The 25,503-nt window shown below is 42.2% G+C and overlaps 1 protein-coding gene across 4 annotated transcripts in view; it reads right to left on the bottom strand.

Moving 5' to 3' along the window:
- Positions 1-25,503, bottom strand: part of hsf1 (heat shock transcription factor 1) — a 59,952-nt gene that overhangs the window by 20,716 nt on the left and 13,733 nt on the right. For 3 of the 4 annotated variants that reach the window (XM_080213951.1, XM_080213953.1, XM_080213954.1), the window contains exons 2-8: positions 21,955-22,063; positions 19,700-19,836; positions 16,276-16,400; positions 8,252-8,327; positions 5,304-5,365; positions 3,740-3,836; positions 605-738 (exon numbers count right to left, since the gene is read on the bottom strand). In XM_080213951.1, coding sequence (XP_080070077.1) covers positions 605-738; positions 3,740-3,836; positions 5,304-5,365; positions 8,252-8,327; positions 16,276-16,400; positions 19,700-19,836; positions 21,955-22,063 — 740 coding nt within the window. The remainder of the gene's footprint in view (positions 1-604; positions 739-3,739; positions 3,837-5,303; positions 5,366-8,251; positions 8,328-16,275; positions 16,401-19,699; positions 19,837-21,954; positions 22,064-25,503) is intronic. The other variant, XM_080213952.1, reaches the window with a different exon arrangement.

Raw genomic sequence — 25,503 nt, 5'->3', positions numbered from 1 at the left:
TGTACTGTGTTCAATTCTGGGCACCGGAATTCAGGTAGTATATCAAGCATGAGAGGATGCAGGGTAGATATACTAGGATTGTACCACAGATGAAATCTACAGCCACATGGCTGCACAAAAGAAATGGGATTGTTTTTCTTTGGCGTTTTAAGGAGGTGTTAAAAATCATAAGGGGCAGTAAATAACAAATGCTGGTTCCACTGTAGGTGGGGTCAGGAATCAGAGGGTCAAGCTTTATCATTACTGGCAGACACAAGATGAGTTTGTTTTCCTTCCATAGTGAGTTATCATCAAGAATTTACAGCCTAAAAGGACAGTGGAAGCAGATTCACTAATAAATTTAAAATTGGATAAATATTGAAAGGGAAAACTCAATTAATTTGATAAATTGTCAGATCAAAGTGCTGACACAGGCAAGGTTGATACAGCACAGAAGGAGAATATTATTCTCCAGCAGTACCCCTGGACTAACTGGTCAACCTTCCCAGAGTACAGCTGCGACATTTTGCTGGTCCTGTTTGGTGTGCTGACTGAACAGATGCCTGATGAACAAAGATGGTGGGGAAAAATAGTTAGATACTTGATGTTGTTGACACAAACTTACCTTTCCACGTTTAGAGACGGGGTGAGTGAAGGGGTGCACTGTGCCAGGTCCGTTATGTCGGAAATAATTGGGCCACAGGGTGTAGAGTTGTCAGACGAATAGCAGTTGTTCCCTGGAAAATTTGTGGATGTCTGCTGGAAATAGAAGCAAGGACAGAGATGAAATGTCTAGAAGCTGACCAGTATACCCAGGCTAGATAATTTGCGCTGCTCCTTCATCAGGTACATGGTGAGACTCACCTGATGAAGCAGTAGTCCGAAAGCTCCTGATTTCAAATAAACCTGTCGGACTGTAACATGGTGAGAGAGACTTCTTAACATGCTCAAGGGAAGAGATTCCCACAGACCAAAGACCCGGAGAGGAAAGAAAATCTCTTCATCTCACTTTAAAAATGTGCCCAGTTATTCAGTCCGTCAAATCTCCTCAGGATCTTATATCTTTCAGTAAGGTCATCTCTCATTCTACTAAACACCAATGGGCGCAGGCCCAAACTTGCGAGTGAACCTTCTCTAAGCTACTTACTTCTAATCCAACTTTATATTATTTCGAAGACAACCAAAACACAGCATCCTGATTTGATAGGGATGTTCAAAATCATTAGGGGGCTGGACATAGAAACTAGAAGTAGACATTTGGTCCTTCGAACTTGATCTGCCATGCTTTTTGATCACAGCTGATCATTTTCAATATTCTGATCCCCCTATATCCCTTTAGCTTCTAGAGCTTTATCTAATTTCTTCTTGGTGGCACAGTGGTTAGCACTGCTCTCTCACAGCGCCAGGGACCAGGGTTCAATTCTGGCCTTGGGTCACTGTCTGTGTGCAGCTTGCACATTCTCCCCATGTCTGTATGGGTTTCCTCCAGGTGCCCCGTTTCCTCCCACAGTCCAAAGACGAGCTAGTTAGGTGGATTGGCCATGGTAAATTGCCCCCTTAGCGTCAGGGGAACCAGCTAGTGTAAATGCATGGGGTCATGGGGATGAGGCCTGGGTGGGATTGTGGCTGCTGCAGACTCAATGGGCCAAAATGGCCTCCTTCTGCAGTGTAGTTTTCTATGATTGAAATCAGACAACGTTTGAACCTCAACTACATTCTGTGGCAGTGGTTTCCACACCTTCACCACCCTCTGTGCGAAGAAATTTCTCCTCACCTCAGTTCTGAAAGATTTACCCCTTATTCTCAAACTATGACCCCCTAGTTCTGGGCTGCCCCACCATTGGGAACATTCTATTTGAATCTACCCTTAAATTTCATAGATTTCTATCAGATCCCCTCTCAAGAGTAGATAAGAAGGAACTGTTCCTGCTTGAAAAAGGATCAAGAATAAGAAAGACAAAAATTTAGAGCTATTTGCAAAAGAATATGAAATGAGAAAAAAATTTTTCACACAAGTGGTGTGGGTCTGGAATTGCCTGGAAACATGGTTCAGACAGGTTCAATCCAGGCATTACAGATGATTGCTTGAATAGAGACAATATGCAGGGACGACACTAAGTAATGATGCTTGTTTTGAGTGCCAGTGCAGATACCCTTCTGCACTTGACCAATTCTGTGGATGTGGTTCCAAGATCCGGTAACAGCAGCAGTAAAACTTCCCTACTTTTATCTTCTATTCCCCTTCTGATAAAATTCCATTAGGTAGTGGTGAACATTTTAATGGATCCAGCATCAACATCCTTTTCTTTTGGAGGAGCAAGTTTTAGATGTCCACTGCTCCATGTGGAAATTTGCTCTTTGCTTTCACTACTGAATAATCTATCACTCATTTTAAGTTTTGTCTCCTTATTCTGAATTCTTCACAGAGGAAAGAGCCTCTGTGCATCGACTGCATTGAATCCTTTTAACATTTTAACTACTTTCTTCAGATCACCCCTCAACGTTTTAAAATCAAGATAAATCAAAATAAAAACAAGTCTCTACAAAGGCCCTTGTAATTGAACCTGGGCAGCTCTTGGATCATTCTGGTGAATAAGTATCCCATGCCTCCAAGGCAAATATATTATTCTTCAGGTATGGTGCTGAAACATTTATTGCTGGATTACAGATGGGGTCTGACCAAGAATTTGCAAAAATGAAGCATAACGTGCTAACTCTTGAATTCTCCCCTTAGTTTGTTTTGGCCAGGATTTTCTTATCAGTGGCATACTTTGCCACTGACTGCACCAAAAAAAAATCTGTATTTATCTGCTTTGGAGCCAACTGCAGGACCTAGTACTGGGAGAAACAGTGAAATCTTTGCGATTTTGCACTGCCAGTAAGTCACATTCCCTCAATGTCACAAAGGTGAAGACATGCCCCTCAAGGCACTGTTCAGCTCAACGATCTGCCAATAAATACAGCTATAAAAGTTTTAAAACATTTGTCACGGTCTATCCTCTGGGTATCACAGTATTTGGCTCCTCTCTCCTCATCTGCTCCCCCCCTCAGAGTGGTAGAGTACTACCAGTATGAGGGGGGAAAACAGTAGCTCAGCCAGAATCAACAGTGTTCAGAGAGGAAACTAAAGAATGAAGATGACAGATTACATGGTCATCCGTGAGAGAAAATGTGACCATGTGCAGCAATAGAAGGAAAAAAATGAAAACTGTAATAGAAAAATATCTGTTAGTGTGGGATAGAAAGCTGCCCAATTGTTTCCGCACAAGGAAACTTCTCCTGGATAAGCACTTCCCAAAATACAAGAGATGCCAAGGTCTGATTGAAGTGTAAACAAAAATGCATATGCACTGCTGCAGGTATTTATCGTCCTGTGTAATATCACTTCCCTCATGTTTGACGATATCCGAAGCTCACAATTAAAGAAGTTCCTTGCAAAAAGTTCAGTTCTTCTAAAGCCTTTCCTTCAGTTGTCCTTCTCAAACACTTCCCATTAATAAATTTGTCACTAAGCGCACTCTACTGCTATGAGCCCCGACTTTTTGCCATTTCTGTTACTTATAGAATGAACTTGCAATGCAAATCGTGCCCTCTGATGGTGGTTGCAGGTTACAGACTTTAGCTGGGACACTGGGGAAAGTTTCTTGTTATTATGAGCTTCTGTATATTTTCACCAACTGTTCACGTGTAACAACAATGCATACAATGTCTCATTATTTAAATATACATGTAGATACTTAATATTCATTATGACACTTACCGTCAGTGCTGACGATGCTTGCAGGGGTTCCAAAGAGTATGGGCGATTGTACTTTGGCATGGAATGCGCTGAACTGCTGTCATTTAACATGAGGGGACTGCAAAACAGCAAAACAAGTGAATGTTGACGCAGGTACACAAGAGCAGAATTATTCTCAGGTGAGCTAACCAAGCTAACTCCGCTTTTTAAAAAAGGTTATTTATTAGTCACAAGTAAGGCTTACACTAACATTGCAATGAAGTTACTGCGAAATTCCCCTAGTCACCACATTCCAGCGCCTGTTCAGGTCAACGTACCTAACCAGCACGTCCTTTAGACTGAGAGGGGAAACCGCAGTACCCAAAAGAAAACCACACACACACAGGGAGAGCGTGCAGACTCCACACACAGCGATCCAAGCTGGGAATCAAACCTGGCGCTGTGAGGAAGCAATGCTAACCACTGTGCAGTTCAGATGGTATGAAACATCCCACGGCTCTATTTAAAGGCAGGATGCTTTGGCCATCCCTGTCTCAAACAACTACAAAAGACAAAACTGATGAAGAGTCATCCAGACTCGAAACGTACAGATCCCTACGAAACCCCACTAGTCACTACCTGCCAATCAGAAAAAGAACCATTTATGTCAATTCTTTGCTTCTACTGGAAGCTGGTTTGCTAACCAGCTTTCAGTAGAAGCAAACAATTGAAACTGGTTTGCTAACCAGCTTTCTATCCATCTCAAGACATTATCTGCAATTCCATGTGCTTTAACTTTACGTAGTAGTCTGTTACGTGAGACCTTGTTGAAAGCCTTCTGAAAAACCATATCCATTGGTTCTCCTCGTTCAACTCTCATTACATCCGCAAAAGACTTCCAATCAAGTCAAGTATGATTTCCCTTTTGTAAATCCATGCTGACTTTGCCTGATTATACCAAGGCCGTCCAAATGCTGAGTTATGAAATCCTTGATAAAAGACTCTAGCACCTTCCCCTGTACCAATGTTGGGCTCACTGATTGACAGTTCCCAGTTTTCTCTCTACCTCTTTTGAATTACATTGGCTTACATTAGCTACCCTCTAATCTGCAGGAACCAGTCCAGAATCCAAAAAATTTGAAAAATAATCACCAATGGATCTACTATTTCCAGGGCCACTTCCTTAAGTACTCTGGGATGAAGAGGATACTTTGGTATAATTCACATCATCTTCCAGTAACTTGTTTTCCTTTTCTGTCTTTACCAGTTTTACACTACATGCACTTGCCTCCATTCTTTTCTCATTAACTGATAGTTCTAACTAACCACCAGCCCTTCATAATGTTTGACCGAGACTTTCGGCTGCTGTATCTGGGTCATCCTGACTTGAAGTAACAACTCCTCAGTGTCTACCTAGCAACAAACTGCATCCAACGAATCAAAACGCCCACAATCTAAATAAGACATGCAAGTTTTAGTGGTTTACTTGCAGTAAACCAGTGCACGAATGCCACTCTCGTGATCCTAAGCAGTGGGTTACACTCGAACAGACGGCAATAATTGCATTCTCTTCACAGTGCACTGATAATTAACTCAACATACTCACATTTTCCTCTTCACTCCAATGACTCTGTTAGATTGCACAAGTGAAATCAGGAACTGAATCAGCTGAAAGGAGGACAAAAATAACGATTTACTATTTACTCAAGAGCAAAACGCATCAATCTAATAAGAGCTAGTGCACTATTAGATACACCCCTTTTCTCAGTCCCACACCCAAAGAGAATGCTGTTCCTTCTTCAGAGACCATCTGGTCTCTTAACTTCAAACTCAACAGAATCCCTCTGTCGCCCTCCAGCAATTGATCCACTCACACTGCCTAATAGATGGCCCCAGTACAACCCATCTAGAGTCATCCCACACCCAAATCACATGAGCCCATGGCTATTACACTCATTGACAACCTAGCAATTCCTGGTCCAAAGCCAGCCCACCCCTGCAACTTACCCACTCGTGACAAATCTCTCACTATATTTTCACAGAGACTCTAAAAACCAATGCCACATCTCAAATACAAACTATTAGCCAAAATCTCCATTGACAACTTCCTATCTGTAACTTCTCCTCATAACAGGCCTATCATATGACAAGCAGACAGCCCTTCTCTTCCCCATTACATCCCCCTCCTCAATAACACTCTTACTATACGGATAGACACCCTCTCCTTGACATTAATCCTCTCATAATGAACAGCATCTCCCATAATTTTGCTTGGCACGTTTTTCCCATCTGCATAGAACTAAATCTATTTCCTGCTTAACCAACCCTCCTGCCAAAGCAACCTTTGCCCCCATACCAAATCCCAAATCAGAAAGATGTATAGGAGTGGTTGGTGCGCTACACACCCTCAGCTCAGCTGAAGTCACAGGGCAGCCGCTTGATAATGAAGAGTCCGCTGGGAAGTGCCATAAGCAACACAGTCTAAAAATTAGAAATTTCACACATTAATCAACAAGGTGTTAGCTCATCAGCTAATGGAGGGAAGGTTGCAGATAGTTCATTTGTTTTTATTTATTGAATACCAAGTAATTCCAAAAATTGAAGAGCCACAGCAATGCGGCCAGCTGCTCTCTCAGATGGCTTTGTCAGCCACCAAGTTACATCGAAGAAGATAGTTCACCAATACCTGAAAGAGCAATCAGCGAGAGGGAATAAAATACTGGCTTTGCCAGAGTTGCAAACATCCAGTGAATGAATTAAAAAAACATTCAGCCCAGCATCACATTTCAAACCCTTCATCCCAAGGCTAATGAATGCCTCGAACTCAACTGTGCAGATCTTCAGTAACAAGGTGTCTGTCCCATGACTTCAGGTATACCATTCACACTCACCTTCTATTTCCTCAAAAGCAGAAACCACACCATGAGCAAGAATAGCTTCCCTAACTTCAAACAGCCACCTCATGATCAATCTGATAGACATATCCTGTCCTGAGCAGCAACAACCTTTCACAACATCCCTGCAAGCAAACCAACCTTCTCCTCAACATCTCTCTGGGGCACATAGGGGAGAGGAGTGTTATTGCTGACACAAAATAACGCTCCTCCCAATTCCTTGATAGAGTTAACATTCCCACTCTTAGCCACATGCTGAGCAGCAGTCTTCACTAATTCATCTGTAACCCACTAAAGCCTTAGTCTCTTCATAAGGAAACTCTCCTTAGCAACAGCTCTCTCCTCATAACCCAGCCATTAAAAGCAGCATGTCACACAATGACATGCTGATTTACCCCTCCTGGCGATTTGCAGTTATAGGCAAACAACAAACCTGCTTAAGACCTCTACTAACATCACTGCTGATACATCGAAGGAACCTGAATATGGCTCCCCTTCTGGTCTGCCTGTATCCCACTGAGGGCAAAGTGCCTAACGTCCACAGGGTATTCCCCATTGTTTGTACAATGGGGACTGTCTGGAACCCAGGCAAAGGGGAATAGATCCTATTCTGCTTCCCCCCGCCCCCAAAATCAGGAACATAGTACCATTTACTCCTCTTTCCCAACTAAAAACAAGCTTCCAGGAGAGTTGATTCCCTTCCAGCCTCACTACTCATACAACGCTACAGGAATGATCAGATACTGAACAAGCTCTTGGGTCTTCATTATCTGTGGCAGGCATCCCAACTAAATCTCAGATCAGCAGTAAAAATGACATGCAACTTTGTATTTTCGCATCATTCAGCATGAATGCTGACAATGAGATGACTTGTTTGGATCGGTCTGCTTACCTGAGCTGTGCATTTTTGAACACTAGCTCCTTGCTCGGCTTTGCAAAAGGCTCAATCATGTCCCCTCAACCCTCCCTCACTTGTGATCCCTTTGTGTTGCTGATGCATAGATACTCCCTTGGCATTAACAGCATGTGGCACCTTAGTCAAGCTTGACATTTGAACCAACATTATGGTTGCCAGCAGGGCTTTTAAGTCACACAGAGGATATCACAGCCAATTGTGATCTTGACTTCGGATGACACAGGCACTTATGAGCAAATATGGCTAGAGAATGTTGCTGCCTATAGATCAAGGTTGGATCTCTGCATTAAATGGCCCTTTAAAATCCAGTGATGCCAATTTTAATGCCCTCAATGGCTGGTATTTTTCAGATACAGAATTTTCAACAACAAAACCTTTAAAAGAACAAAGCATACATCACGAGAGCTTGCTGTAAATAATTGCTTTGCTTGCCTAGGAGCAAAATCACATGTACAGATCAGTGTGGCCAATTAAAATTGGCAGACATAGATCACAGGGTACCCATTCAACATTACCTTGGATCAAGCACACCAACAGATTGGAATTGCCAATAATATCATTATAAAGAAAGGAAGGTGCATTCAACTTGTTTCAGCTGTACAAAGTAAAGATAAGTGAGCCAGACCCAGTTTGGAAATGTTTCATCTTGTGCATGGGTAAGTGAGAAGCATGTACAACATTCAACCAGCTCCACTGAGTTAAATAAATATTTGCTGTTATGCCTCAACTTTCTTGATCCCTTACTTTATTCACAACTTTCTGTTGCTGTGTGTGCTTCTGTCGCAGACTGGCCACTTCACGCCATAACGCTTCATTTTCACTGCAAAACAAAAACATTTACAGAGTCAGGGATTTGTACAAAACAGACATCTCAAAATGTCACACGCAACAATGATGGTGTCAGTGTTCAGGCAGCCATGATGTAATGTCCTAATGATTGGGGTTGTGGTTTTAACAAAAAAAAACACAGATTCAAAGCAACACACAACAGGCTTTATCGAAACAGATGTTCTCTGCACAGCACACAGAATACAAAAAAAAGCAGCCTCTGAAACACCTGAATGACATCACCAAATCATGCAATCAGCTCTCAAAGCAACTTGCAACCCTTTTCAATATAAAGCATCCCTCTCTCTCTACTTCTGTGGTCACGACAACAAATCACTATGCTGTTACACCTAGGATCAATAATGCATTGTGCTGGGTCTAAAGTATCATTCATCATTACACACAGTCAATAAGAAAGTTGATCAGGAGGACACCTGTTCTTTTTTGGTTGTACACAATGTTCTGGAATTTGGCTGTCCTTGTCATTAGAAGTATGATTTGGAACTTCGGTGAATAATTCCTTTCTTGGAACTAATTCTGCATCATACTCACATAGTGTAGTAGCAAAGAGACAATCATCAGGCAATTCAGGTTGAATAAAGTCTTCCACAGTCGTAGTCACACACTAGAAACTAAACAGCTGGTACTTCTGGAGATGATTGAGAAATCATTTTGAGATGACAGTAATTAGTCAGCATGGCGTCTCCTAACTAGTTTCTCTTCAGTTTGAATCTTGTAAGAAATTTGACCTGTTTTTGCTAAAACTACGGCTGGCACCCATTTCTCACCGGTGACATAATTACACACTAACTCTCGATCTCCTTGTTGAAATAAGTGCTATTTTACCCTCATTTCTTGTCTCGCAACTTGAGATTGTTGTTGGCGCTTTACATCCATGTCATTTCTGGAGGTAATAATTCAAATGTAGTTCTCAACTTGTAATGCAGGAGAACTTTGGGTAGTGTTTCCATAAGATGCCAAAAAAAAGCTATTCACATGACCTGATGACGAACTGTATTTTTTTGAAGCTTTTAAAGAATGTTTCAAGGATCATACAGATCTTTCAGCTAATCCATTGGTTGATGGATTTTATATACTGAATACCATTTACTCTGAGATAATCATCAAACTCTTGAGAAGTAAACTCTGAACCATCATTGCTAACAATCCATTCTGGCTGACCAAATCTTGCAAAAATTTCATAAGGTTTTTCAGTGGTTTGCTCGGATGTAGTAGATCATGGTAATTTCTGGTCCCTTTTAAGAATGCATCTTTTGTGACTAAAGCATGTAACCCTCAACCGGACCAATAAAAATCATTGCCATGCCATTTTAGGCCAATCCTAAGGATGTAAAAGAGAAAATTTGGTGGCATTTCTAATTCATACACAGGATTAACACTCCCACTTTTTCTTCCATGTGGACATCCAGACCTGGCCATTAAAAATAACTATGTGTCAATTCCTTCACCTGGACTACACCCAGGATTTCCTTCATGTAGTCGTTCAAGAACTCTTCCACACAAATGAGGAGGAATAAACACTCCGATTCCCCTCAATAGACACCCAACTTTGATGGTCAACTCAAGTTCTCTTAGACACAGGTTTCAAATCAGAACATAGACGACGTATTCCAGCATTCGTTCCTCTCAATACCATATCCATCACGAAATGGGGATCACAAAAATGGGGATCTTATTGAAACATATAAGATGATGGGGATCTTATTGAAACATATAAGATGATTAGAGGTTTAGATAGGGTGGATAGTGATAGCCTTTTTCCTCTGATGGAGAAATCTAGCACGAGGGGGCATGGCTTTAAATTAAGGGGGGGTAGTTATAGGACGGATGTCAGGGGTAGGTTCTTTACCCAGAGGGTGGTGAGGGATTGGAATGCCCTGCCTGCTGCAGTTGTAAATGCGCCTAGTTTGGGGGCGTTTAAGAGATCCGTGGATAGGTTTATGGACGAAAAGGGATTGGTTTAGAACATAGAACATTACAGCGCAGAACAGGCCCTTTGGCCCACGATGTTGCGCCGACCAGCTTTTAAAAAAAAACAACACTAACCCACTAATCTAAACCAATCCCATTTCGTCCATAAACCTATCCACAGATCTCTTAAACGCCCCCAAACTAGGCGCATTTACAACTGCAGCTGGCAGGGCATTCCAGTCCCTCACCACCCTCTGGGTAAAGAACCTACCCCTGACATCCGTCCTATAACTACCCCCCCTTAATTTAAAGCCGTGCCCCCTCGTGCTAGCTTTCTCCATCCTAGGAAAAAGGCTATCACTATCCTCCCTGTCTAAACCTCTAATCATCTTATATGTTTCAATAAGGTCCCCTCTTAGCCGCCTTCTTTCCAGCGAAAACAACCCCAAATCTCTCAGTCTCTCCTCATAGGATCTCCCCTCCATACCAGGCAACATCCTGGTAAACCTCCTCTGCACCCTCTCCAAAGCCTCTACATCCTTCCTGTAATGTGGGGATCAGAACTGCACACAATACTCCAAGTGCGGCCGCACCAGAGTTGTGTACAGGTGCATCATGACGCTGCGACTCCTAAATTCAATCCCCCTACCAATAAACGCCAAGACACCATATGCCTTCTTAACAACCTTATCTACTTGATTCCCAACTTTCAGGGATCTATGTACACATACACCTAGATCCCTCTGCTCCTCCACACTATTCAAAGTCCTCCCGTTAGCCCTATACTCAACACATCTGTTATTCCTACCGAAATGAATTACCTCACACTTCTCCACATTAAACTCCATCCGCCACCTCGCGGCCCAGCTCTGCAACCTTTCTAAGTCACCCTGCAAACTATGACACCCTTCCTCACAATCTACCACACCTCCGACTTTGGTGTCATCAGCAAACTTACTAATCCACCCAACTATACCCTCATCCAGATCATTAATAAAAATTACAAACAGCAGTGGCCCCAAAACAGATCCCTGAGGCACACCACTCGTAACCGAACTCCATGACGAATATTTACCATCAACCACCACCCTCTGTCTCCTATCTGCTAGCCAATTCCTGATCCAATTACCTAGATCACCCCCAATCCCATATATCTGCATTTTCTGCAGAAGCCTACCATGGTGAACCTTATCAAACGCCTTACTAAAATCCATATACACCACGTCAACTGCCTTACCCCTATCCACCTCTTTGATCACTTTCTCAAAGAACTCGATAAGGTTAGTAAGGCACGACCTATCAGCTACAAAACCATGCTGACTGTCTCTAATCAATTCATTACTCTCCAAATAACTATAAATCCTGTCTCTAATAATCCTTTCCAAAACCTTACCCACCACAGAAGTAAGACTCACCGGTCTATAATTCCCAGGGAAGTCTCTGCTCCCCTTCTTAAACAATGGGACAACATTTGCTGTCCTCCAATCTTCCGGTACTATACCAGAGACCAACGACGACCTGAAGATCAGAGCCAGAGGCTCCGCAATCACCTCTCTTGCCTCCCAGAGAATCCTGGGGTAAATCCCATCCGGACCAGGGGACTTATCTATTTTCAAACCCTCTAAAATATCCAGCACATCCCCCGTATCAACTGCAATACTATCTATTTTACACCCCTGCACCCCAGTGTCCTCCTCAGCTACATTCATGTCCCCTTGCATGAACAAGGGGTTTAGGTTAGTGTTTAGGTTAGTGGGTCATTGTTTTGTAACTGGTCGGCGCAACATCGTGGGCCAAAGGGCCTGTTTTGCGCTGTAATGTTCTATGTTCTATTATTTCTGCAATGTGGATGGGTGGGATTGTGGTTGGTGCAGACTTGATGGGCCAAATGGTCTCTTTGGCACCATTGGGATTCTATAGGTCTCAATTTGAGAAGATGTCACAGACAAATGATCCATTTACAAAAAATAAAAAACATTAGAAAAACTAGTTGGTGGCATCTGCTCAGTAGGTACATCTTTTATGGGGAAAAAAATAGTTGTCGCAGCTGGAGTACTGTGTGCAGTTTTGGTCGCAGCACTTGCGGAAGGATATTTTGGCCATGGAGGGAGTGCAGGGGAGATTCACTAGGCTGATACCGGAGATGAGGGGGCTGGACTATGAAGACAGACTAAATAGACTAGGTCTGTACTCGTTGGAGTTTAGAAGGATGAGGGGGGATCTTATAGAGATGTATAAGATAATGAAGGGGATGGATAGGGTAGAGGTAGAGAGATTTTTCCCGCTTAGGAAGGATAGCAGGACTAGAGGGCACAGCCTCAAGATAAGGGGGGCGCAGTTTAGATCAGAGTTGAGGAGGAACTTCTTCACTCAAAGGATGGTGAATCTCTGGAATTCTCTGCCCATTGAAGTGGTGGAGGCTACCTCGCTGAATATATTTAAGTCATAGATAGATAGGTTTTTGATAGACAAGGGAATTAAGGGTTATGGGGAGAAAGCAGGTAAGTGGGACTGATCCACTTCAGATCAGCCATGATCTTATTGAATGGCGGGGCAGGCTCCAGGGGCTAGATGGCCTACTCCTGCTCCTGTTTCTTATGTGATGCCTTGAGGAGTGTAGATATTAGAGGTGGTGGTGCTGGAAGTCTTAAAGCGCATCAAGGTAGATAAATCCCCAGGACCTGATGAAGTGTATCCCAGAACATTGTGGGAAGCTAGGGAGGAAATTGCAGGTCCCCTAGCCAAGATATCTGAATCATCAATAGTCATGGGTGAGGTGCCTGAAGATTGGAAAGTGGCAAATGTTGTGCCTTTGTTTAAAAAGGGCTGCAGAGAAAAGCCTGGGAACTACAGGCCAGTGAGCCTCACATCTGTGGTGGGTAAGTTGTTAGAAAGTATTCTGAGAGACAGGATCTATAGGTATTTAGAGACACAAGGACTGATGAGGGACAGTCAGCATGAGTGGAAAATCCTGTCTCCCAAATTTGATTGAGTTTTTTGAACAGATAACCAAGAAGGTAGATGAGGGCAGAGCAGTTGATGTTGTCTACTGGACTTTAGCAAGGCCTTTGACAAGATGCCACATGATAGGGTTGTTGCATAAAGTTAAATCTCACGGGATCCAGGGCGAGGTATCTAAATGGATACAAAATTGGCTTCTTGACAGAATGTAGAGATGCTGGTGTTGGACTGGGGTAAACATAGTAAGAAGTCTCACAACACCAGGTTAGAGTCCAACCAGTTTATTTGGTAGTAATCCCACAAGCTTTTGGAAACGGTGTCCCTTCGTCAGGTGTGTGACACACATATACCACACCTGACAAAGGGACACCGTTTCCGAAAGCTTGTGGGATTACTATCAAATAAACTGGTTGGACTCTAACCTTGTGTTGTGAGACTTCTTGCTGTGTTTAGATCTTAACAGAAGCCAGAGGGTGGTCGTAGAGGGCTGTTTTTCAAACTGGAGGCCTGTGACCAGTGGTGTGCCTCAGGGATCAGTGATGGATCCACTGTTATTTGTCATTTATATTAATGATTTGGATGAGCATGTAGGAGGCATGGTTAGTAAGTTTGCAGGTGACACTAAGGTCGGTGGCATAGAGGACAGTGAAGAAAGTTATCTCCAATTGCAATGGGATCTTGATCAATTGGGCCAGTGGGCTGACAAATGGCAGATGGAGTTTAATTTAGACAATTGCAAGGTGATGCATTTTGATAGATTGAACCAGGGCAGGATTTACTCAGTTAATGGTAGGACATTAGAGAGAGTTAAAGAATAAAGATCTCAGAATACATGCTCGTAGCTCATTGAAAGTGGAGTCACAGGTGGACAGAGTGGTGAAGGCAGCATTCAGCATGCTTGGTTTCATTGATCAGAACACTGAATACAGGAGTTACAGAGTCGTAGAGTCATAATGGTTTACAGCATGGAAACAGGCCCTTTGGCCCAACTTGTCCATGCCACCTTTTTTTTTTTAAAACCCCTAAGCTAATCCCAATTGCCCACATTTGGCCCATATCCCTCTATATCCATTGTACCCATGTAAGTATCTAAAGTAAGAGTTAGAATGTCTTGTTGAAGTTGTAGAAGACATTAGTAAGACCACACTTGGAATACTGTGTGTAATTCTGGTCAGCCTATTATAGAAAGGATATTATTAAACTAGAAAGAATGCAGAAAAGATTTACTAGGATGCTACTGGAATCTGATGGATTGAGTTATAAGGAGAGGCTGGATAGACTGGGACTTTTTTCTCTGGAGCATAGGAGGCTGAGGGGTGACCTTTATAGAGGTCTATAAAATAATGTAAGGCACAGATCAGCTAGATAGTCAGCATCTTTTCCCAAAAGTAGGGGAGTCTAAAACTTTGGGGCATAGGATTAAGGTGAGAGGGGAGAGATACAAAAATGTCCAGAGTAGCAATTTTTTCACAGAGGGTGGCAAGTGTCTGGAACTACTGCCAGAGGTAGTAATAGTAGACGCAGGTACAATTTTGTCTTTTAAAAAGCATTTACGTAGTTACATGGGTACAATGGGTATTGAGAGATATGGGCCAAATGTGGGCAATTGGGATTAGCTTAGGGGTTTTAAAAAAGGGTGGCATGGACAAGTTGGGTCGAAGGGCCTGTTTCCATGCTGTAAACCTCTATGACTCTATCTTTAACCTCTCTTTACACCAATCTGAGGTCCTTATCTGCTTCAAGACGACGACCATCGGCCAGATACCAAAGAAAAGCCAGGGAATGTGCCTTAATGACTATCGTCCAGTAGTTCTGACTTCCATCATCATGAAGTCTTCAAAGGTTAGTTGTGGCTCGAATCAATTCCAGCCTCCCAGGTGGCTTGGATCCACTATGGATCCCCTACCGTTGCAACATGTCCACAGCAGCGCCATCTCCCTGGCCCTACTCTCAACCCTGGAACACTTGGATATCAAAAACACCTTTGGTTTGATTTATTATTATCATGCATATTAACATACGGTGAAAAGTGTAGTTTCTTGTGCGCTATACAGACACAACATACCATTCATTGAGAAGGAAACGAGACAGTACAGAGTGTAGTGTTAGTCATAGCTAGGGTATAGAAAAAGATCGACTTAATGCAAGCTAAGTCCATTCAAAAGTCTGACAGCAGCAGGGAAGAAGCTGTTCTTGAGTTGGTTGGTACATGACTTCAGATTTTTGTATCTTTCTCCCCAACGGAAGAAGGTGGAGGCTGAGGGGTGCATGGGGTCCTTAATTATACTGGCTGTTTTGCCAAGGCAGTGGGTAGTGTAGACAGAGTCAATGGATTGGAGGCTGGTTTGCGTGATGGATTGGGCTACATTCACAACCTTTTGTAGTTTCTTGCAGTCTTGGGCAGAGCAGGAGCCCATACCAAGCTGTGACACAACCAGAAAGAAAGAATGCTTTCTATGATGCATCTGTAAAAGTTAGAGAGTCATAGCTGACATGCCAATTTCCTTAGTTTTCTAAGAAAGTAGAAGCATTGGTGGGCTTTCTTAACTATAGCGTCAGCACGGGGGTGACCAGGACAGGTTGGTGTTGGCCTGGACACCTAAAAACTTGAAGCTCTCAACCCTATCTACTTCGTCCCTGTTGAGTAGACATTGGCATGTTCTCCTTTGTGCTTCATTTTATTGACATTGACAAAAGAGATTATTGGTGCTGCACCAGTTCACCAGATTCTCTATCTCATTCCTGTACTCTGTCTCATCATTGTTTGAGATCTGACCCACTATGGTGGTGTCGTCAGCAAACTCGAAAATCGAGTTGGAGGGGAATTTGGCCACACAGTCATTGGTGTATGAGGAGTATAGTAGGGGGCTGAGAACACAGCCTTGTGGGGCACCGGTGTTGAGGATGATTGTGGTGGAGGTGTTGTCGCCTATCCTTACATCAAGTATTGGGAAGTGTCTGCAGTGCAGTTGAGCATAGCATTGGTGCATTATGGTAACTGTCAATAGCTGCTACACACACACAGCGTTCCAAGTTTAGGTACTTACTGCTTCATGTTAAGTAGTTTGGAGTCCAAGTTCTCCTGCTTCCCTTTCATGATCTGAACATCGGTTAGAATTTTACTGACGTCATCTGACCGGACTTTTATCTCTTCTGGCTTTACAGTCGACATCTACAAGTTTTAAACCAAACATTACATTGACAGATCTGACACAATGTATTAAAAAAAGAGAACTGTGATCCACAGGCTGGCCAATCCCAGAAGACTGAGGTATTATTTGCATCGTGATCTCCACTGATGGCATTAGCTTTAACACTCTGGGCTATATCCCATTCCCCTTTTTATTAATTGGGGGCAGGTGGTTAGGCTGTGGTATCTTCAACATTAGAATCAGGTGAAGAACATTGTGTTAGTGGACATCAAACCAGCAAGACACACGGGATCTTGGGAGAGGAGAAAGTGAAGCCCAACATTTGGTGGTTATGGCTTGGTGAAGGGAGGCAGAAAACTGGAAATTATATGCCAATTAGTTTGATACCTGTTGAGGTGGGACATTAAAAAAAAAATCGATTAAGGAGGTTATAGCTGGGCATTTAGAAAAAGTCATGGTAATCAGGAAGATGTTTAACTAACTTGTTGGATTTCTTTGTAGGAGTGACATTCGTAATGGATAATGGTGAGTCTGTAGACATACTCTACTCAGATTTCTGGAAGGCATTTGACAAAGTGCCACGTAAAAAGTTACGTGCAAAGTAGGAGCTCTTTGCAGTCAAGGGAAGATTTTAGCATGGACAGAAGATTGACTGACCTACCGAAAACAGAGTATGCATAAATCAGCCTTTTTCCGACTGACAGAACGTGATCGGTGGAGACCCCCGGGGTGTGCAACGAGTGTTAGCATTTTACAATTTATATCAGTAGCTTGGATGACAGAAGTCAAGGTATGGTAGCTAAGCTTGCAGATGACACAAAGGACAGGAGGAAAGGATATTGTAGAGAGGATATAAGGGGGTTGCAATCTGATATAGATAGCTTGAGCGAGTGGTCAAAAATTTGGCAGATGCAAATATAACATGGGAAAATGTGAAGTTGTTCACTTTAGCAGGAAGAATCAAAAAGCTGAATGTTACTTAAAGAGAATAATAGCAAAATTCTGAGGTGCAGAGAGATCTAGGTATTATAGCACAAGTCACAAAATGTCAGTATGCAAGTACAGCAAGTAATTAAGAAGGCTAATGGGATAATATCCTTTATTGCGTAAAAGGATGTTATGCTTCAGTTATACAAGCATTAATGTGACCACATCTCAGACTGTGTACAGTTTGATCTCCTTATTTATATAAATAGGTTGGAGGCAGTTCAGCGCAAGTTTACCAAATTGATACCTAGATTGAATGGGTTGCCTTATGAGGAAAGGTTGGGCAGACTGGCTCACTTCCACTGGAGTTTTGAAGAATGAGGGACAACTTGATTAAAGTATAAAAGATCCTGGACGGTATTGACAAAAGTAGATGTCGAAAGAATATTTCTTTTTGTGGGCAAGTCCAAAACTAGAACTTTTAAAATTAGGAGTCACTCTTTTCTGACAGAAATGAAGTGTAATTTTTCTCTCAAAGAGTTGTGCAACTTTGGAACTGTCTGCCTCAAGAAGGAAATGAAGGCAGGGTCAATTAATATTTTTAAGGTGGCAGTAGACTAATAAAAGAATCTAAAGTTATCGGAGGTGGATCAGAACATGAAATTCAAAACAGATGGATCAGTTGTGACCTTACTAAATGGTGCAGCAGGTTCAAGGGGCCAAATGGCCAACTTCTGCTCCTAATTTGTATGTTGTGGCCACAAACTGTTGGATTGAGAGAACAATCTTTTAATAAGGGTCAGAAAAGTGATGATGGGAGGGAGTTTTATATGCCTCAGAAGGAGCAGGCCATTCAGCCCTTTGAGCCTTCATTATGATCATGGCTGGTCATCGATCTCAGTAGCCTGATCCTGCCTTTCCCCCATATCCTCTGATCCCCTTTGGGCCAAGGGCTATATCTAACTCCTTCTTGAAAGCATCCAACATTTTGGCCTCAGCCGCTTTTTGTGGCAGTGAATTCCACAGGCTTACTACTCTCCCGGTGAAGAAATTTCTCCTTATCTATGTCTTAAAAGGTTCAAAAGGCTTAAAAGGAATCGTGTACAATTCTGGTCGCCACACTACCAGAAGGATATGGATGCTTTGGAGAGGGTACAGAAGAGGTTTACTAGGATGTTGCCTGGTATGAAGGATATTCACAATGAGGAGAGGTTAGATAAATTTGATTTGTTCTCACTGGAATAACGGAGGTTGAGGGATGACCTGATAGAGATTTACAAGATTATGAGTGACATGGACAGAGTGGATAGTCAGATGCTCTTTCCTAGGGTAGAAAAGTCAAGTACTAGGGGACATATGTTTAAGGTGTGTGGGGAAAGGTTAGAGGAGATGTGCGAGATATGTTTTCTCTCTATACGGGGTGGTGAATGTCTGGAACACGCTGCCCATGGAGATACTGGGAGCAGGTACAATAGCTGCATTTGATGGGAAACAGACAAATATATGAATAGGATGGGAATGGAAGGATGCAGACTCTAAGTGCATACAGTTTTAGTTTAGGCAAACATCATGATCAGCGCAAGCTTCGAGATCCGAAGGGCCTGTTCCTATACTGTTCTCTGTTTACCCCGTATCCTTCAATGACCCCAAGTTCTGGACATCCCCGGCAGCTGGAACATACTTCCCATGTTTACTCTCTCTAGTCCTACTAAAATTTTATGCATTTTCATGAGATTCCCCTCCCCACTTCACCTCCAATCCAATTCTCTTTTTGTGTTTTTGCATTTTTTTTTAAAAGGCTTAAAATGACTGATAGTTAACACTGTTGATGGAGCAAGAAGGCAAATAAAAAAAAAAGTGTAATAAAGACATAATATTTAAGCTAGACAAGGGATTCAACATATGGGAAGTAAAGGGATCCTCACAGAAACAGGCCATTTGGCCCATTGAGTCTGCACCGAACACAATCCCACCCAGGCTCTACTCCCATATCCCTACATGTTAACCCTGCTAATCCCTCTAGCCTATGCATTTCAGGACACTAAGGGGCAATTAACCTGTAATGACATCACCAGATACATGTAATTCAATCTTTGGCACTGGGTCACCTTCTGGAGAAGCCCATCCATAGGGTCGGGCTGAATTGTCCTATCCACAAGACAGTGAGCAGGCAAAGGCAGGTTGAGTTGGAATGTCCAGCATGGGCAAGAGGGGGAAGGAGGAAAGGTTGAACAGGATACAGTCTTGAAATACACAGTGACTGATAATATTATTTATTTCACCTGTACACAGGCAGATATTTGTATTTAAATCAAACAATTCCAAGACTTTGTGGAGAGACAGAAATAAAAAAAAAGAGATAAAACCAATACTTAGCTTATTTCACACTTACACTGGTTACCTTTCTCTTGATATTTTCCAGTAAATGTTCCTGACCCCGAATAAAGTACATATGCTGAAACTCTGTATCGTCCTTCTCTGGCTTCACAAGTCCACCTTGCTCAATGTTCACAACTTTACGAAAGCCATCTGAAAAGGCAAAGATATTCCAAAGGATAGGGAAAAAGTCAAAGTGCAATTGACTGTCATTTGTCCCCAAGCTAAAATATCACACATTTCCTCCCACCCTTGTGAAAAGATGAGGGTAATAAAGTTACATTAATTATTATAATTAATAAAACCCTGTATCTGCAGTTTATAAGGACAGAATTTAATAGGAGCAGAAGGCGTTTGGTCCATCGAGCCTGCTTCACCATACAATAAGATCGTGGCTGGTGGGACTGTGGTCTGAACTCCACTTTGTTGCCTGTCACCGTAACTCCACACTTCCCTGAAGATCAAAACTTCACTCGGTCTTGAAGCTGCCACAGCTTTCTGGGGAGAGAATTTCTAAAACTAACAACATTTTTCTTCACCTTGGTCTTAAATGGGAAGCCCCTTATTCTGAAACTGTACTCCTTATTGAGATTCCCATTGTCTGCCAGACTACAATTTCCTGCTCTATCACTTGCAGGGCAGGGAAGAAGCTGGCAGGAAGAGCACAAGCGGAAAAAAAAACAATCCCTCAAAACAGATGAAAGCTAATGCCAATTTTTAGGTGCGATGGGGAAAAAAGAGTGGTGTTTAAAGGGATGAGACTGACATCCATCAAAATCTCTATCTGGTTTAGTTTATAAGTCATGAGTGAGTTCCAGACAGGCTGCACAGAGTTTCCTCGAGGAAGACATTAACCACTTGCCACACCACCATATAGGTTGTCTCTGAAGGCTTTCAGAAAGGATGCACAAGTCAATATGCTTTGTCCTTGAAAGAGTTCATCTTGTGCTGCTGTACAGTTTCAAACTTGCAACCCTCCAGCACCCACCCCTGAACTGAGAGATTAAGGTGACTTGAATCAGCATGGATCAAGCCTGACGTGGGGGCCATTTGGTTGTGTGTGTTTTAGCATCACACCACAATGTACATGTACTTTAAGGTATTGGGATGACTTTTAACAATTGGACGTAACAGTGAGGTAGATTTCTTTCAGGGTCAATTTCATCATTTCAATTTTTACAGGAGACAAGAGTGCTAAATAATACCTTATAATTTGTTCATGGGATATGGGCATCACAAATGTTGGTGTGACCAAGCAGGTACTGTAGGTCAGGGGTTATATGCAATTCTTGCCAGGTAAGGATGGCAGATTTCTTTCTCTAAAGGACATCAGTGAACTAGGTGGGTTTTTAATGACAATCAATGATAGCTTCATGGTCACTGTTACTGAGACTAGCTTTATATGCCCGATTTTAAAAAAAAATTGAATTTGTTCATTAAATTTTAAATTCCACCAGCTGTGATGGTGGGATTTGAATCCATGTCCCCAGAGCATGGGCCTCTGGATTACTAGTCCAGTGACACTGCCACTATGTTACCATTTCAATTATTTAGTTAATTATCTTAAAACATAGTGGGAGGCAGGGAAGTTAAGGAGTATATCAGCATAGCAGTTATGGTGAAATGCAAATTTAATTTTTAACACAGCCAAGAAGCTGCTCTCAATGGGAGAGTGTAGGAGTAGAAAGCAGCATCTGCTCACACAGACAAATGGAAGGGAAATCGGGATATCATGTTGCAGGAATCTTGCAACAGCTCACCCACTTGATACCTCAGGTGTTGAGTGCATGCAACTTGGGGAAGATAGTAGAGTAGACTGAGAAATAAGCCACTTTTGGTCCAAACGGTCGATACTGATGGTTATGACACATATCGCAACCACTCACACAAGCTCCACAGTCACCACTCTGGGTAAAGAACATCCTCAGCCATCAACTCCACCATTCATCTCAATGCTTCAAGGGATGAGGAGACAGGATCAGGGGGTGGGGGTGCGTGCGTGCTGTCTACAGTTAAGAGCAGGATGTTTTGTATAGTCAGCAGTACGCTGTTCAGTTAGAGAAGGCAAACATGCTCCACATAATAAGGGGTATGTTCCCAAGAAAACAACAAAGTCACCATTATCTCCAGTTGAGTACAATTTATTCTAGATTCCTTCAAGTGATCTTTATAACTAACAATTATCACTTCCCTGATGGATGCCACTCCGTGGAGCACAAATTTTATGATTAAAAGCAGCAACAAATAAATTTATCAGCTGCCACCACTTACACATGTTGAGCTGCCGGACAAAGCTGGCCATGTTATTGTGCTTGAAGTATTTTGGAAGCACTTCCTTTGCGAAACGTCCTTGGTCAAAGACATGGAAACTGTTCCCACTCTGCAGATAAGGAGATGATTAGTGAAATCAGGCAAACACAGAATATGCATCAATTAATCATGGATGGTTTAAAGATGAAACATCAATTGTAATTTAATTTTCATTGTGGACACTATTTGAGAGCCGTCCTGTTTTTAAATGCAGTCAATGTCAGTGAACCATAATAGAACCAGGATAACCGTGTAGCATAGTCTCGCTACTACCTCTTCAAATGGTACTTAGTGTAGTTCCTGCTCAGTCAAACAAGCGGATTCTGATAAATTCTGCTGTACAAGCCTCCAACTTTATCAGAAAAGTTTCTATTAACTGAACAAACCATTCAACTGGATACAAATCTTGTTTGTAAGATCCAAATAATTTTGGGGCTCAGAATCTTTGGCTGCTTCTCATAAAAACTAAGCTGCAAAAAGCACAGACAGTATTGTAATTTACAGCATGGTGGAGGCAACTTGTTTAAGAGTTGCTCTATCAAAGAGCACAGGCACACAAAACTGGTCCTAATGCCCTTGCCCTGCTTTCAGTATTTATCTTAAAAAGTCTCAGGTGCTTCCTGACCCATCCTTCCTTGTGGCAAAAGATCTCATGCTCAAAAACCCCACAAAAACATTTCCATAGCAACATGCATTACAACACAGGCAAATAAAATTAAGAAAAGTCAATTTAGACTGTCCCAAACCATGGAACTTTGCACGTCCTCATTGTAGGTGCTCCAGTTTCCTCCCACAGTCCAAAGATATACAATTAAGTGAATTGGCCATGGTAAGTGCACAGGTTTACTGTATTTTTTTTTATTAGTGTCACAAGTAGGTTTACATTAACAGGACAATGAAGTTTCTGTGAAAATACCAATATCGCCACACCCCAACGCCTGTTCGGGTACACTGAGGAAAAATTTAGCGTGGCCAACATACCTAACTAGCACGTCTTTTGGACTGTGGGAAGAAACCCACGCAGACATGGAGAGAATATGCAAACACCACACAGGTTGGAATTGAACCCAGTGTCCTGGTGCTGTGAAACAGCAGTGCTTACCACTGTGCCGCCATGCCATCCATTAAGGGGTTACAGGGGTAGGGCAGAAGGGAGAACGTGTGGGATACTCTGATGGTTGGTACAGACTCAATGGCCAAAAGGCCTCTTTCTGCACTTTAGTGGTTCCATGGTAAGCATGAATGGTGCAGACATGATGGGCCAAGTGGTTCTTTCAGTGCCATACATTTTGACGCAAGGTCATTCAGACTCGAAAGTTGCTCTATTTTCTCTCCACAGCTGCAGTTGGACCTGCTGAGATTTTCCAGCATTCTGTTTTTGTTTCAGATTCCAGCATCTGCAGTATTTTGCTCTTACACTACTCTAGGAACTCCTGCATCTATATCTTGGGCTGAGACAAGTGGCCTGCAACAATTACAACCATCTTCCTTTTTGCTAGGTATAACTCCGAGTAGTGGAGGCTGTAAGGGAAAATAAATGAGGCAGAGAAAAAGGGTAACTTGATTGGAGTTAAACATTACTTTATTTTTTGTGCATGGAACTAGTTAACCTGTCAGCTCCAGCTTCATAATATTACATTCTTTCCATATCTCATGCACAATATACTCAAGATGTCAGATATGGAGCAAAGGCTTATCTCTCCTATTTTTAGGATGTACTGTTCAATAGGTATGGAATGTAGCTTCTGACCAGATATTTGCCTGCATAATTTTGACTTGAAGTTCCTCAAGTTATTATCTCTGGTTTTTCCATTTGTGGCTCAACTGTATGTACTGAGATGATAAAAGTTTTGTTTCAGTTTTAAAAGCTAACATGCTGTGATTGGAACTTTTGCCAATAAGTTTGAAAATACTTTTTCACAACAGATTTCTCTATTGTGACTGATATTTCTGCAAATATTTATTGATCATCCAGGTGCTGCAGGAAAGCTATACTTTTACACAAACAGCTGCTATAATGATGAGGCAGATTTCAAAAGATTTGCCACATTTACTGGTGACGAGTCTCTGAAGCTAGTTTTCAGTTCAGACACTGACGATGTCATAGAAACTTAGAACAGGAGTACGAGTAGGCCATTTAACCTTTTGAGCCTGTTCCAATCATCAACAGGATCAGGGCTGATCCTCTATCTCAACACCATGCTCTCATTCTCTCCTCATATCCCTTGACACCTTTAAAATCTAGAAATTTATTTCCTTCTTAAATATATCAGTGACTTAACCTTCACAGCCTTCTGTGATACAGAATTTCACAGGTTCATATCATCTCAAATCTTAAATGGCCTGACCCGTATCCTGAGACTGTGATCTCTTGTTCTAGACCCTCAATTGGATCCCGTCTCATTCTTTTAAATTCCAGCAAATACAAGCCCAATCTCTCCTTGTGAGACAATCTTGTCATCCCAGGAATCAGTATGGTGACTTCACTGAACCTCTTCTATGGCAAATATATATTTTCTTAGATAAGGAGACCAAAACTGCACATTTCAGGTATGGTCTCAGCAAGGCCCAACACAACTGCAGTAGGACATTATTTTCCTATTCTCAAATCCTCTTTCAATGAAGGCCAACATATCATTTGCCTTCCTAACTGCTTACTGTAATTGCATGCTTGCTTTCAGTGACTGGTGTAATAGGACACAAGTCCCTTTGTACATCGACATTTCCCATTCTATTACCATTTAAATCTTACCCTGCCACTCTTTCTTCATCTGAAGTGGATAACTTCACATTAATGCACCTTACACTCCATCAATTTCTGCTCTTAATTCCTATGTTTCTAAGATGGAGAGTACAAGTGTAAGAGTAAGTCAACAGACGAGGTCACAAAAACAATAAAGGGACAAAAATCAAGGAGAATGTGCAGACTCCACACAGATAGTGACCCAAGCCAGGAATCGAACACAGGCCCTGGTGCTGTGAGGCAGCAGTGCTAACCACCGTGCTGCCCTAGTGGTCAACATTTCCATTCTCATAAAACTGCAAAATATTTTTGTTTCACATCAATTGTCATCAGGAAATGCACGACATGCTGACTTGCTGTGTCACTGAGAATGTGAGAATCTCCTGAGATCGAATAAAATACCTCCAGTGCAGGAGGTAGCCATTTGGCCCATCGAGTCTGCACAAACTCTCTAAAAGAGCATCTTACCCAGGCCATATGCCCGTCACCCCACATATTTACTCCGCTAACCCTCTTAATTTACACAGCATGGGACACTAAGGGGGAATTTAGGGGAATAACGGCCAATCCACCTAACATGTTTGGACTGTGGGAGGAAACCCACTGAGACAAGGAGAACATGCAAATTCCACACAGTCACCCAATTTAACCTGGGTCCCTGGCACTGTGAGTGCATTGTGCCAAAGTGCTCACCTGATGTCTTATTTATTGATGTCTTGAACATGGTTTAAAAAAAAAACACAGGACATTTATGTCCTTGAACCAGG

The sequence above is a fragment of the Carcharhinus amblyrhynchos genome, chromosome 2 (assembly GCF_965287045.1).
Source record: "Carcharhinus amblyrhynchos chromosome 2, sCarAmb.v2.hapA, whole genome shotgun sequence".
Classification (NCBI taxonomy): Eukaryota; Metazoa; Chordata; class Chondrichthyes; order Carcharhiniformes; family Carcharhinidae; genus Carcharhinus; species Carcharhinus amblyrhynchos.
Note: the sequence above shows the minus strand (reverse complement) of the source record. Positions and strands in the feature narration are given on the sequence as shown.